General features: G+C 43.1%; 1 protein-coding gene across 3 annotated transcripts in view; it reads right to left on the reverse strand.

The window, feature by feature from the left end:
* ARHGEF6 (Rac/Cdc42 guanine nucleotide exchange factor 6) overlaps nt 1-15731 on the reverse strand; it is a 91550-nt gene that overhangs the window by 51406 nt on the left and 24413 nt on the right. For all 3 annotated transcript variants that reach the window (XM_072125313.1, XM_072125314.1, XM_072125315.1), the window contains exons 4-9: nt 12127-12254; nt 8041-8242; nt 6806-6876; nt 5128-5222; nt 3173-3268; nt 123-245 (exon numbers count right to left, since the gene is read on the reverse strand). In XM_072125313.1, the coding sequence (XP_071981414.1) occupies nt 123-245; nt 3173-3268; nt 5128-5222; nt 6806-6876; nt 8041-8242; nt 12127-12254 (715 nt within the window). The remainder of the gene's footprint in view (nt 1-122; nt 246-3172; nt 3269-5127; nt 5223-6805; nt 6877-8040; nt 8243-12126; nt 12255-15731) is intronic.

A 15731-nucleotide genomic window follows, 5' to 3' on the forward strand; every position in this document is an offset into this window, starting at 1 on the left:
ATAAACATCAGAAATTGGTTTTACACTTTTTTTTTTAATTGTAGGCATATTATGCTTCCATGCGTCATATAGCCCTCGAAAATACCATATAACTAGTAATTGCAAGGTAAAAAAAAACCTACCTGTGCTGAGTGAGGACATTGACAGCCATTGGGTGATTTGCACAGTACATCAAGTATAAAGATTTAAACTGATTAAAAAGTGTCAGAAAACAACCTCCAACGTTTTGATGATTTTCTGGCAACCTGTAAGAGATGAATATTAATGTGCGTTAGCATAACCTGGCAGATCTGCTGATGAGTGCTGCCATTCACTAATATATTCTACATCAAAGTTCAATCCAATCATTAATCTCAGGGTCCGTGGTTAAAGAAAAAAGGAGGAATAAATCACATCACTTTATCCATATGTATGGTACCAGTAGATTCCTATGGCCCTATTCAGAGACCCATATTTAATGCTATAGATGACCATGTATATTGTTTATATGAAATATGATCAGTTTCCTATATGTATACTTTTTCCTGATACTTTTAAAAATATAGATAAATAATTCCAGCTTCACAGTAATCCACAGCAGCACGGTGGCTTAGTGGTTAACACTACAGCCTTGCAGCGTTGGGGTCCTGGGTTCAAGTCCCAGGGTTAACATCTGCAAAGAGTTTGCTCCGTGTTTGTGTGGGTTTCCACCGGGTCCCCCAGATTCCTCCCACACTCCAAAACATACATATAGATTGATTACATTGTGATCCCCAAGGGGACAGGGACCGATTTGGCAAGCTCTGTGCAGCGATACGTAATCTGTGTGCACTATATAAATAAAGGAATTATTGTTATTAAAGGAATTATCCAATAGATACATTATAGGAGACACAGGATTGTGTGCAGCCAATTCCAAGACAGCTGATAACACAGTGACATCTAGTGGAAAGATAGAGGAAGTGCTTTTCACAATTAATAAAAACCATTATACCTAGAAATTAACTGAAAATAGTATTTAGCAACCTGACAGATAAGACTATAGGACATTATAGGATGGTCCGTGGTGAGGACTTGCATATAGGTGGAGGGTTTCTTTAACCCTTTAAAGGAGCAGACCATTTTTATTTTTGGTGTTTTCGATTTTTTTTTTTAATCCTAGTTTTGGAAAAATTGCATATTTAGAGAACTGTATGAGGGCTTGTTTTCTGCCTTACAAATTGTACTTCCTAGTGCTGGCATTTCGTATTCCATGGTAGTTAGTGGGAAGCAGGAAAAAATGCCAACTTCAACGAAATTGTAGGAAGAGAAGTTTAGAATAGTTTTTACAGCTTTAACTATTTGATCCAAATGACACCTCTATTCTTTGAATGAATACAATCACGAGAACATCACGAGAATATAGGTTTTATAATGTTTAACAGAATTTAAAGGGAACCTGTCACATAGTTGTACACCACTAAACTAGTTCCTCTGAGTAAGAAGGGTCCTATGAGGCGTACACACACACACACACACACGTCAGATAAATATGACTCTTCTCATCCCTTATTTCATATGAGATGAGTCAAGTTTAGTGGTTTCAGGAGGTAGTGTCACTTCTGAAGCCCCTACTTAGGTTTCTAGGTACTATAGAACAGAAGACGGGGGCTGCTGAAGGGACGCTAACCCTGCAACCACTACATTTGATTAATCTCAGGTGTAAAGGAGGCATTTTTCCCCAACCTAAGGTGAGATTTTTTTTTAGAGGCAAACAGCTGAGATATCACATATCAGAGCGAATTCTAGAAAGGGCATTTCATACCATACACGAGGTGGCTCTTTAAAAGGGGTTGTCCGAGAGTTATGAAAATTAACTAAAGGTGGAAGCAGCTTAAAAAAATAAAGAACCACTTACCTTCCAGTGCCCTCCGGTGTCCCGCACTGCTGTTGCTCCGGTCCAGGCGCCATGTAAACAAACATGGAGCAGCGCCCGGCCGGACCCGACAACCCTCCGGCCCGCATTTACAATTCTGTGAATAGGGACGGATAGGCATACCCGGCCACAGCCGGCCTGATGCTGAGTCCAGCACTGCTCCGGCAGCCATGTTTGTTTACATGGCACCCGGACCGGAGCGTCAGCAGTGCGGGACACCCACAGGGCGCCGGAAGGTAAGTAGTTCTTTATTTTTTTAAGCAGCCCCCCTCCGGCCACCTTGTCATAGCTCTCGGACAACCCCTTTAAAAAATTTTAATCTTTTATACAAGAAATGTTTCTTCATTTTGCCCTATTATGACACCTATTACTTTTTCATACGTCGACGTACGGAGCTGTGTAAGATGTCAATTTTTTGCCGGCCGTGATTACATTTTCATTGCTACTATTTTGGGGATCAGACTTTTTGATCACTTTTTATAAAATTTTATATGCTGCAAAATGGTGAAAAAGTGGAGATGTAGACATTTGGGTTCTATTCTCCGTTATGGGGTAAACAAGTTCACAACTGTTTTGACATGTTGATAGAAAGGGACATTTGGGAGGTAGTGATATCTAACATGTTTATGATTTTGTTTATTTTTATATGAGTTCTAAGTAAATGGGGCGATTTGAAATTTTTAATCTTAATTTTTTTTTTAACCTTCTTTTAGTACTGAGTACTTTAATCGTAGGGGGTCTCATCGCTCCTAGCATATATTGCGATACTACAGTTTTTCAGTATAAGGCAAACTTGCTATGGATCTATAACAGTGTGCCTCCAGCACGCTGTTATAGATACTGATGAATGACTGGTCCTGGAGCCTCATACAGACTCCATGCTGTCATAGGGAATGGATCATCCCTCACTGAAGACATCACAGGGAGTGATGATCCCATCCAAGATGGTGGCGCCAACCTGCTAGCGGCATACAACTCGCTGCAGATGTTAACCATGTACCAGGTAAATGGCTATCACCCACGATTGGTGTCAGCATTATAATCTGCTGGCGGCATGCTGTAGAGAAATGCACGTGTTTTAGAGAAATCCAACATACTATATTTGTTACTGTCCATTATGCATATTCCTATTTGAAATATCAGTGTGAAATGGTTGGAGGAGATTGTAGACTCCCATCACAAATGTAATGTTCATAATGTCTGTCCCCAGTTATAAGAGTAAACATGCATTGTATTGTATGGACATAACAGTAATTACTTAGTATCAGAGATTCTTACTTTGCACAGTCTTCTAAGGTCTGACATAGTGTTTGCTGAAATGTGCAGATTTCCTCAAAGTTTCCCAGCAACAATGCAACATCTCCGGCACTTAACCTGCAACACAAACAAAAAAAAAAAATTGAAGGTGGATAATCATATAACTGAATTATAAGTCAGTATTCTTTTTATTTTCAGGTTGCTATATGAGGAGGTTTTTTCTAGTTGTTCTTTTTATTGCCACTAATTTTGAAGTAGATATAATTTAGTGATTATTTTGACTTTAAAAAAAGCCCCCTGGTATTCCCTTGAAAAAAATACCTTTGCTGTATCAGTACCATGCCCATAGCAACTACACAGTTTGTTTGTTTTTTGAAGAATAAACAATTAAGTAATTATGATAATAACAAAATAGGTCTGTATGGATTTAAAAATGTAAAAGAAGATGGTCCTAGGTAGTTTGGGCTGTTTCCAATGATGAAGTAGGACCTGTCTGTCAAGAGTAATCCAGGGAGAACCTTGCCAGTTTTAGACATGGAGGAGTCAAAAGAAATTGTTGGGTGTAAAGGACTAAAACAAATTTGAAAAAATACAAATTTCCTATGCCCAGAAAATGAACTTTGTAAGCCTACCTGGCACCCTGTGAGACAGAGCAGCGAGTCACAAGGGGCTTATCCTATTCATGCGATGTCTCGGGCACCTCTCTCATTCCTCCTGCAGTCAGATGACGTCATCCTCTGCTCTGCTCCGTTGAAGGCAAGGGGTAGACAGTGATTCCCGAGACATAGGCTGAGTCACACAGTAACTGGCACGGATAACACACACCCCTTGTGACTCGCTGCAAGCTGCCAGGTAGGCTTCAGATAAGTTCATTTTCTAGGGGATAGGACCTATGCATTTTTTTTCAATAGGTTCAATAGTGAAAATCTGGTGACAGGTTCCCTTTCTCCTGGGTCGACTGGATTGCACAATGTACATAAAAACACAACACTCAATGCATCTTTACTGCCCACCCACGACCCACCTGTCTCTCTTTTAGCTTAAATCCCTTTAATTGTGAGAGCTACTATACCTTTAACATTACATTTAAGGAGAACACATCGAGGAAATGCATCAAGGTTAACATTATTTGTGAATCTTTATTTTCAGTTTTCAGCTGTAAAAATTCCATGTTACCTTTATTTTGTGGGTCACTATGATGCAAATTATACCAAATGTGTGTCATTTATCCATGACCGAGGTATGTAAGGCATTTTTTTTATTGGACAGGCTGTAGTTTATATTTCTTCTAATTTTTTCTCTTTTCCTTTTTCTCTCTTTATTTTTTTAGGGACCTCATGGCATTGTACCTCCAGCATAAATCATTTTAAAAACAAAAAAATTCCCAAACGTTATAATTTATCTTTTTTTTTTTAAATCGGTGAAATTAGAAAGATCTAATTATTAAGTTTGTTGCACTTTTATTTCAGGTTATACTTGTATTCTGGATCACAATGATCTGTGTTCAGTGGCGGATTAAGTGTCCCATGGGCCCTGGGCTGTTCACCCGACCAGGGCCACCCCAGCATACAAACCAACCTTGTGCCCCTCCGTCCGATGACACCACCACAGAGCACCCCCTTTACAGAAATGTCCACAGCAGAGCCCCCCTTTACAGAAATGTCCACAGCAGAGAAGGGGAGAAGAAGGAGCCGCGGGGCTAGGAAGAAGAAGCCGAAAGTTGAGTTGAGGGTTTTTTTTTCCCGAGCAATCTTCATATAGGGCCTAGGTATGGGTGGTCATGGGCCCCTCAGCGGGTGGTCAAGAGCCGTCATTGTCTGTGTTAGTCCCGGGAAGAGGTTAAAATTACTGATGCAATACACGGGTAGCAGCACAGAGCTCTAAGAAACCGTGAATCAGGGTTATAGAGATACCAGTGATACCAGAAATACATATAGAGGTTTTCCGGTAGAACAGGAACACGTCTCTTTACTCACTTATCATATGTCTGTAGAGGCCTGAGGTAAGTTGTCAGCAGTAACTGAAGTTCTTTTGCATAGCTTCGTTCGGTTTCCAGAATATTCTGCAGGACCTTTTAAGATAAATGATTATTTATGTATAAATAAGAAGTAATTCCACAGGTTTGTACATTCAGTTAGGGGCTCACATACATTACATACGACAATCACAAATGAGTACAAAATAAACCAAGCCAGACAGAATTAATACAAGTGAAGGAAGGACCCGGTCTGTGAGGGCTCATAATCTATATGGGAGGGTAGATGGAAACACCAGATGTGAGAGCATAGGATTGGGGATATTATATATTGAGGGTTATTCAAAACAGATGGGTTTTCAGGTCACGTTTGAAGGTTTGTAAGTGGGGGACAATCTGACGTGTTTTAGTTTCCAGAGTATTGGAAAAGCACAACAAAAGTCCTGGAGATGGTTGTGAGAAGAAGAGATCAGAAGAGATTGAAGCAGAGGGGGTGTTGTGGGGATCAGAGATTGAAAGAAAAGGTTGGGATTACAGGCAGTCCCCGGGTTACATACAAGATAGGGTCTGTAGGTTTGTTCTTAAGTTGAGTTTGTATGTAAGTCGGAACCGTATACTTTATTATTGTAACCACAGTCAAAATTTTTTTGGTCTCTGTGACAATTGGATTTTAAAAATGTTGGATTGTCATAAGAATCAGGATAAACAATAAATCTTAATTACAGGCACCATTGATAACTGTTAAAGCTGTTTATGGTAGCCTAGGACTAAAGTACAGTAAATTACCAAATTCCAGAGGTCCGTTTGTAACTAGGGGTCGTATGTAAGTCAGGTGTTCTTAAGTAGGGGACCGCCTGTATTTATTTCACATGGAATTCATAGATGAGAAGCCAGAATAGTTACTAAAATTGGTACATGTATTGTCACTGTAGTGGACAACAAAGACCCCATTGGCAATGTCTATGGCCAGTGGTATCAGACTGGTTTGAAAATCACATTTATGGCCAAAGTGGCCAAGATCTGCGTGTTATATGGAATCTGTCAACCGTTTTGACCATGCAAAAGCTGGACAGCAACCCTAGGGATATGTACAAACCATACCTTTGTGACCATGAAACATTGATTTTCTTTTCCATGATTGTAACTGGACTCGTAGAACTGGGGGGGGGGGGGGGGGGGGAAAGAGTATCCTCACACTTCTGTGCTGTGAGGTCTCCTTCCATCTACTGTAGTATTTAAAGGAAATCTACCATAAAAATCCATCATGATAAACCAGGGACACATACTCAGTCTCAGGAACCCTGCCTGTGGTAATATTCTTATATTTGTTATACATGGTCTCCTGCCTTCGAAAATCAGCTTAAAATTATGCTAATGAGTTTGAAGTGCTCTTGGGGTGTTCCCAGAGTCCCTCTGTGCTATTGCTTCACAGGCTTTTACATTGGGCAAGGAGACTTCTCCCACCCATTGTGCACGCTTAAACTTCCCTCCTGCCATAAGATTGCATCAGGCAAAGGGAGGAGGAGTGTAACAGTGTAACAGGAGTGCACAGTGTAACAGCAGCACAGGGGGGCTCCCGATACACCACAGAGCCCTTCTGGATCATTAGCATAATTTGGTGCACAGTCCTGCTGCTGCTATCACACACAAAGTGCACTGAAAACCACGTACTGACTTACCGCAGTGTAATAATTTTTGGTTAGCTGATTGCTGTCGAAACTTTTCAGTCCCTTCGGAGAGAGTGGTTTATCTAGAAGAGAGAATTAATCCATATTATATAAATAACAGATAACAGATCGCTGCAGGAATACTGTCTGAATCCCATGGTAAAGTGCAGGGTTATCCTCTTAGACCCTCGTGTGCGCTGACATTTACATTTTGCTGTTCAAAGCAATTTATTCCCCATGATGGGAATTGTTCCTTTATGAGTGGGAAGAGTCTATGGACCTTCTCCAGTTTCCCCAGGACCTGTATGCCAATAATGGAAAATCCCATTTCTTCTTAGATCCCTGCCACTCATAAAAGACATATTCTAGTAACGAATTCAAGTCTATACAGGCAGACCCCAGGTTACATACAAGATAGGTTTAGTAAGTTTGTACTTAAGTTGAATTTGTATGCAAGTCAGAACCATACACTTTAAAATTGTAACCCCAAAAAATTTTGGATTGTCATAAGAACCAAGATTAACAATAAATCTTCATTATAGACACCTTTGATAACTGTTACAGCTGATCATTGTAGCCTAGGGCTAAAGTACAGTAAATTACTAACATCCAGTGGTCCGTTTGTAACTAGGGGTCGTCTGTAAGTTGGGTGTTCTTAAGTAGGGGACCGCCTGAATATGGAAATAGTATCTAGTGTATTAAAGGAGAGCCTGCGCTACCTCAAGCACCTACAGCCCTATATGTCCTTCAATAGGTGTCGCCAAGTGATACTGGTGCAGTAGAAATGTGTTCTGTAGCAATATGACCCAATATGCTGATTAGGCTACAGTCATGTGGGTGGTCCTAGACATCCTGCATCAGACCAGCCCCACCCACCTGACAGTAGATAGACCAATTATCAGGTACTGAAGCTTATGTCACTATAAAAGGCGGTAAAGTCTTGGATTTGGTGGAGGCGGTTATTATTTTGCTAGTATTTCCTGAGCATGTATACAGCTCATAGGAAATCCCACTGAACTTCAATGTGCTACTCATGTGTCCTATTCTGGCAAGTAGAGAAGAATGGAAATAAGGAATACGTTTTTATACAATGTTTGTAGAGGGTAACAGGACAAGGCAATACAAGCTAGAGAAGAAGCTATGTATGTTATATGAGAAAAAAAAATCTCCTCTATAAAAAAAAAAAAAGATGGCAACGTAGCCTGTTATTTCCAACATTTGTGCACCCCCCATACCCCGATACTTACCATTAGGCTTACATTCTTTGACATAGTTGCTAGGGAACCAGCCCGTTTTGCCATTGAGTGTTCCTTCCCACCAGCCGCCATCTACTACTTTGGTAACATGGATGGTGTCACCTTTAGAAAATGATAATTCATCTTCATTCTGCTGCTTGAAATTAAACTTTGCTTTCACTATCAGTTGAACGCTGCCATTTCCGCTCATGTCCTGACATGAAACAAGTAAGAATTAATAAATAAGTTAATAAACGCAGAATCTACTGATGAGAGGAAATGAATACAGAACAGCAAAAAGACAAGTTATCTGACGGACCACTACTCGCAATCTTTACCTTTAACCCTTAAGGCAGGCGCTGACATTTTTTGGGAAGACTTTGTGGGAAACAGGGCATAGCTTAAAAGGTTTTTTTTATTTGATGTTTTTATATGTGTGTGTAAGTGCGGGGGTAGGACATTATACATATACATCAAGCTTAAGGTCCTGAAAGGTAGATTGGTCACAGACAATTAGAGATGAAATGACCCTCCACCTGCGGCCATTATATTAAAGGGAACGGCTGCTGAAGACATTAAAAGACATTTCTGAACCTTTACTTTGCATTTCATGAAAGCCACAAGTAACTGGTAACAGATGTACATAGATAAGTGTTTGTTGTTTTAAACTTTTTTAGTTTTCTATTAATTTATTCACTACATCATTTACTAGTCTTTTCAGATGTGACTGAGAGTCCTGTTCTGTCACTTAGAAACAGAAAATATCTTGTCCCCCTGCCCAGTCATAGGGAAAGTCTATTTGTCCTGGTTTTTGTGCCATCTATAGACAAAGCCTGCGAGTCCTGCTCCCTCTGCCCATCTATAGACAAAGCCTACGAGTCCTGCTCCCTCTGCCCATCTATAGACAACGCCTGCGTGTCCTGCTCCCTCTGCCCATCTATAGACAACGCCTGCGAGTCCTGCTCCCTCTGCCCATCTATAGACAAAGCCTGCGAGTCCTGCTCCCTCTGCCCATCTATAGACAAAGCCTACGAGTCCTGCTCCCTCTGCCCATCTATAGACAACGCCTGCGAGTCCTGCTCCCTCTGCCCATCTATAGACAAAGCCTGCGAGTCCTGCTCCCTCTGCCCATCTATAGACAACGCCTGCGAGTCCTGCTCCCTCTGCCCATCTATAGACAACGCCTGCGAGTCCTGCTCCCTCTGCCCATCTATAGACAACGCCTGCGAGTCCTGCTCCCTCTGCCCATCTATAGACAAAGCCTGCGAGTCCTGCTCCCTCTGCCCATCTATAGACAAAGCCTGCGAGTCCTGCTCCCTCTGCCCATCTATAGACAAAGCCTGCGAGTCCTGCTCCCTCTACCCATCTATAGACAAAGCCTGCGAGTCCTGCTCCCTCTGCCCATCTATAGACAACGCCTGCGAGTCCTGCTCCCTCTGCCCATCTATAGACAACGCCTGCGAGTCCTGCTCCCTCTGCCCATCTATAGACAACGCCTGCGAGTCCTGCTCCCTCTGCCCATCTATAGACAAAGCCTGCGAGTCCTGCTCCCTCTGCCCATCTATAGACAAAGCCTGCGAGTCCTGCTCCCTCTGCCCATCTATAGACAAAGCCTGCGAGTCCTGCTCCCTCTGCCCATCTATAGACAAAGCCTGCGAGTCCTGCTCCCTCTGCCCATCTATAGACAAAGCCTGCGAGTCCTGCTCCCTCTGCCCATCTATAGACAAAGCCTGCGAGTCCTGCTCCCTCTGCCCATCTATAGACAAAGCCTGCGAGTCCTGCTCCCTCTACCCATCTATAGACAAAGCCTGCGAGTCCTGCTCCCTCTGCCCATCTATAGACAAAGCCTGCGAGTCCTGCTCCCTCTGCCCATCTATAGACAACGCCTGCGAGTCCTGCTCCCTCTGCCCATCTATAGACAAAGCCTGCGAGTCCTGCTCCCTCTGCCCATCTATAGACAAAGCCTTAGTGTCCTGCTCCCTCTGCCCATCTATAGACAAAGCCTGCGAGTCCTGCTCCCTCTGCCCATCTATAGACAAAGCCTGCGAGTCCTGCTCCGTCTGCCCATCTATAGACAACGCCTGCGAGTCCTGCTCCCTTTGCCCATCTATAGACCAAGCCTGCGAGTCCTGCTCCCTCTGCCCATCTATAGACAACGCCTGCGAGTCCTGCTCCCTCTACCCATCTATAGACAACGCCTGCGAGTCCTGCTCCCTCTGCCCATCTATAGACAAAGCCTGCGAGTCCTGCTCCCTTTGCCCATCTATAGACAACGCCTGCGAGTCCTGCTCCCTCTGCCCATCTATAGACAAAGCCTTAGTGTCCTGCTCCCTCTGCCCATCTATAGACAAAGCCTGGGAGTCCTGCTCCCTCTGCCCATCTATAGACAACGCCTGCGAGTCCTGCTCCCTCTGCCCATCTATAGACAAAGCCTGCGAGTCCTGCTCCCTCTGCCCATCTATAGACAATGCCTGCGAGTCCTGCTCCCTCTGCCCATCTATAGACAACGCCTGCGAGTCCTGCTCCCTCTGCCCATCTATAGACAAAGCCTGCGAGTCCTGCTCCCTCTGCCCATCTATAGACAAAGCCTGCGAGTCCTGCTCCCTCTGCCCATCTATAGACAAAGCCTGCGAGTCCTGCTCCCTCTGCCCATCTATAGACAAAGCCTGCGAGTCCTGCTCCGTCTGCCCATCTATAGACAACGCCTGCGAGTCCTGCTCCCTTTGCCCATCTATAGACAAAGCCTTAGTGTCCTGCTCCCTCTGCCCATCTATAGACAAAGCCTTAGTGTCCTGCTCCCTCTGCCCATCTATAGACAAAGCCTGGGAGTCCTGCTCCCTCTGCCCATCTATAGACAACGCCTGCGAGTCCTGCTCCCTCTGCCCATCTATAGACAAAGCCTGCGAGTCCTGCTCCCTCTGCCCATCTATAGACAATGCCTGCGAGTCCTGCTCCCTCTGCCCATCTATAGACAAAGCCTGCGAGTCCTGCTCCCTCTGCCCATCTATAGACAAAGCCTGCGAGTCCTGCTCCCTCTGCCCATCTATAGACAAAGCCTGCGAGTCCTGCTCCGTCTGCCCATCTATAGACAACGCCTGCGAGTCCTGCTCCCTTTGCCCATCTATAGACAAAGCCTGCGAGTTCTGCTCCCTCTGCCCATCTATAGACAAAGCCTTAGTGTCCTGCTCCCTCTGCCCATCTATAGACAAAGCCTGCGAGTCCTGCTCCCTCTGCCCATCTATAGACAAAGCCTGCGAGTCCTGCTCCCTCTGCCCATCTATAGACAAAGCCTGCGAGTCCTGCTCCCTCTGCCCATCTATAGACAAAGCCTGCGAGTCCTGCTCCGTCTGCCCATCTATAGACAAAGCCTGCGAGTCCTGCTCCCTCTGCCCATCTATAGACAAAGCCTGCGAGTCCTGCTCCGTCTGCCCATCTATAGACAACGCCTGCGAGTCCTGCTCCCTCTGCCCATTTATAGACAAAGCCTGCGAGTCCTGCTCCCTCTGCCCATCTATAGACAAAGCCTGCAAGTCCTGTTCCTCCTGCCCTTTCTCAGAGAAGATTTGCTCCGCTTGTGTCTACTATCCAGTCATAGAGAGAAAAGTCACTTGCACACATTTATATGGAGAGCAGTGATCTGAAGGTCTATTACATGCAGTCATGTTCGTCACACAGTTCGTCACCGCACCATGACAAATCCTAATTACAGCCTGGGTGAAGCGCACGGTTGTGTGCATGAGGCCAAAGCCTGTGAGTCGATCTGCCCTTTGCCAGTTGTATAGAAAGATTATTATTTGGCATTCCACTGTCCATTGTGATTTTCTTGTTTTTGTATAGCAAAAAGTGTCATTCAGTGTGAATGGATGGGAGAACAAGACTCACAGGCTATATCTATGAGTCCAGTCAGCATTTAACTAACTTTATAAATAAAAACACCAAACCAAATCATAGAAATCCCCATTCAGCTTCTCCCCTTTATCTTACAGAAAATAAAAATATATGTGTAGGATCCACTTTACTACATTTGTTTGCTGGGTCCATAAAAGTTTTATTTTAAAAATCTCAAAATGTGTTAAATACTCAAAATCAGAGACATACCATAGGTTTCGATTGCCTCCGTAGTACTCGTGTCGAACTCTCGGCTCCCTGTGTATTTATCTGGGAGGTTGCTATGAAGCTATGCGACTGTGAAGAAGTCCGAGAACATGGCCTCTTCAATGCCTCTTCTGTCAAGGACAAAGATAAAAAATAATGAGGAATAACTGATAACAACAATAATATGCAAGAGAAAGTAAAATGTATAACATTGTTATATTTCACATGGTAACAAGACTCTTCCTTCCTCCCGTTATCTTACTATGTTTATCACGAACACAGATAACACTGTCTAATGTTTGGCAATATATACAAAAATACATGGCCGTGTATGGGGATAGATGACTGCAGGTTCATACTACACACAGGGTATTGTTTGTAGTCTGTAACTATGATGATGCATAGTAGCTGCATACCTAAAACGGTAAAGGTACATTCACACATAGGTGGGCATGCGGCGCCGCGCTGAAGAGGAGGAGCTACTCACCCGCACACGGAGAAAGATAAAACATGCTCTATCTTTTCCCTGTGTACGGCGTGAAACCGTACCGTGGCTGGGCCGCCATTGCCATCTATGTGACGTATATATGTGGCTGCAAATATCCCCCCATGTGATCACGTGAATGTAGCCTAAGATAGTTTATTTGCACACACACACACACACACACACACACACACACACACACACACACACACACACACACACACACACACACACACACACACACATATATATATATATATATATATATATATATATATATATACATATATAAAATATAGCATTCATATAATAAAGCAAAAGTACCAGGAGAAAATCAATCTATAAGAAGTTTTATGTCTGGTTGATCACCATTTGGGCATTGTCCTGGAGGGCCGGACATCTACCTACAACTTGTCTGGGCACTTGTGACGTCATTCAGATCAATACACAAAGGACTACGCAAATTGATTAAATAGCCTTACAGTGAAAGGGTTACTAACTTTTTAACAAACTCTACATGTGTAAGGCTGGGTTCACACCACATTTATTTCCCTCCAATGTAAGGATATGTCCGTAATGTCCTTGCAACAGAGTATTATCCCTCTCTATGCCTACGCAGTGGGATACATCGTCCAGTTACTTTCCTTTGCCTGAAAGCCGTAGCAGGAGTGAACGTTGGCTTTCACCCCTGATGAAGCCAGTTCTACTGGTGAAACATGCCGGGGGGCTAATGTTTGGAAAATTTTAATCAGCAGTGTGGCAGAATCTTAGGCAGGCAGTGGCAATAATTATAATACCATCAGTTGCAATAGGGATAGATAGTATCAGACCTAGATCACACCTAGACCGTTCAGTCCACTATATCTCTAACGATAGGATTAGGATCTCCATACAGTATTTATAACAATACAGCCTGCTACCACAGCGGCCCCTGCTGGGGCAGTACAGGCAACACTGTTATTCATGGTCTAGGTCAGTGATGGCGAACCTTTTAGAGACTGAGTGCCCAAAGTACAACAAAGACCCGCTTATTTATCGCAAAGTGCCAACACAGAAATGTAATTTGTGATTTATACTCCCTTCTCTGTCACAGTTTTCATTGATACCTGCACCTGAGGACACCAGAAAAGAGTCCCAGGTAGAGCTGTCACTTTAAAATAGCTGTGTGCACAGCAAGTCCTGGGCTGTCTGAGACTGCAGGAAGTTACCTGGAGTCATCTCTGGTGATGGCCTGAGTGCCCACAGAAAGGGCTCTGAGTGCCACCTCTGGCACCAGTGCCATAGGTTCGCCATCACTGCTCTAGGTGGTCATTTTAGGGCTCTAATCCATACAATAAGATACATTACTGTAGCAGACAATACTGCTTAAGACAGTCCTCTTTATCTGGCCAATAGTGGACTTATAGCAATTATTATAGGTGGATATGGACCCCGTATTGTGCCCACTATCTCACATTTCATACCACTGACCACCTGCAAAACTGCCTATGACCCAGTTCACACTGTGCTTTTAATCCACTGTTTGTCCTGTGCATCTAGTGGTTTGTGCCACAACAGCTTGTAATATAGTGCAATCTTTTTTAAGAATCCCTAATAAAAGTGATGTTTTACTTTATTTTTTCATTTGTCCGGATATGGGTTAATCTTGACTGCCCAAAGGCAGTTTTGTAAAATATTTCCTCTGAGTCTAATCCCTGCCGTGACAATAAGGTCCATTGTTTGTTGTATACAATTCCATCTTGCATGCAACAGGACAAAAGCGCATTGAGGTGAATAGAAAAAAAAACATAGTGTCAGTCACCAAGAAGGATAAAATCCCAAATCTTTATTGATACAGTGTTTTAGTGCGGAGAGGACGCCAAACACAGCAGGCAACGGGTCGTTTCGTGCAAGTGTGCGCTTTCAGTATCAATGAAGATTTGGGATTTCATCTTTTAAAGCGAGTGCCACTTTTTTTTTTTCTATTCGGATGATTCATTGATGAATCGTTCTTCTTAGATTATAAGTTCATTTAGACATTATCCTGCATTATATAAAGGCTACGTGTACAGTATAATGGTGACGTATGATATCTGTATTTCAAGGAAGTTCAAATATTTTGGGTTAACCAAAGTTTCAGGCCACGTTCACACGGTGCGTTTTGGTTGTGCTTTCATTGCGTTTTGAAACGCATTACAACAGCTGAGGAGAGTTGATTTTCCTAATTACATCATTGTTAACACAACGCATTTTAATATTAATGTTAACGCATGTGTTAACTGTTAAAGCTATTACACTGGACTCAGACGTCATCTTACATATTGTCGGACATTTTAAAGATTCAGCATTATTTCACATAACTTTGTGTAGTGATAACTAAGTTTGGGTGTTTCCCTCTGCAAACAAAGACTTAGTGCTCACTAGCACCACCTAGTGGAAGGTATCCAGGTGGACATCTGGACATTTGGTTTATGTGAAGTTTCAGTATTTCCATGTAGCCAATAGTATTAGACTCCTTTGTGTGCTTACATTCAATAGTGTTACATTTCCTGGGTGAGAACACCCAATTATAGTTGTTGCTTTCCTAATTACACGCCTTATGTAAAGTGCCTTATGGTTTTCTATAAATGTCCGTCCCTCAATAAACTTATCAGTCTTGTTGCTAACTTCCTGCAAGGACAGGTCTTGTCTTTTCATTCAAGTTAGTCAAATTCCAGCGCTGGACACAGACTCATTTAATTCGGAACTCACTTTTGCAATGTGGATGAGGATGGTTAAAGCCTCGTGAATCAAAAGACCCTTATGGTCATATCTCCCTGATAATTGACGCCCGACGCGGGGCTCAGGTGTGGACAGCTGACCACTGAGGCAAGCTTCATATTAGTCTGTGCCGCTCTTGTGAACTGAACTGACAATGGTGCACCCGAGGTAAGCAATTTAAAATTACCTTGATATGTCACTTCACTTCATGGAATGGTTAGACAGAGTAAGGTTGCCTGTGTGTGTGCAATTTATTTAAACTGTTCACTATAACCTGAGTTCACTGTAATGATGATAAAGGACCCCTGCAAAGTGTGTTATAAAACTTTTTGAGAACCTGTGTGTGTTGTAGAGAAAGGTCTGCAGTGCCCTCTTGTGGATTGTT

This window comes from Engystomops pustulosus, chromosome 9 (assembly GCF_040894005.1).
Source record: "Engystomops pustulosus chromosome 9, aEngPut4.maternal, whole genome shotgun sequence".
Lineage (NCBI taxonomy): Eukaryota > Metazoa > Chordata > Amphibia > Anura > Leptodactylidae > Engystomops > Engystomops pustulosus.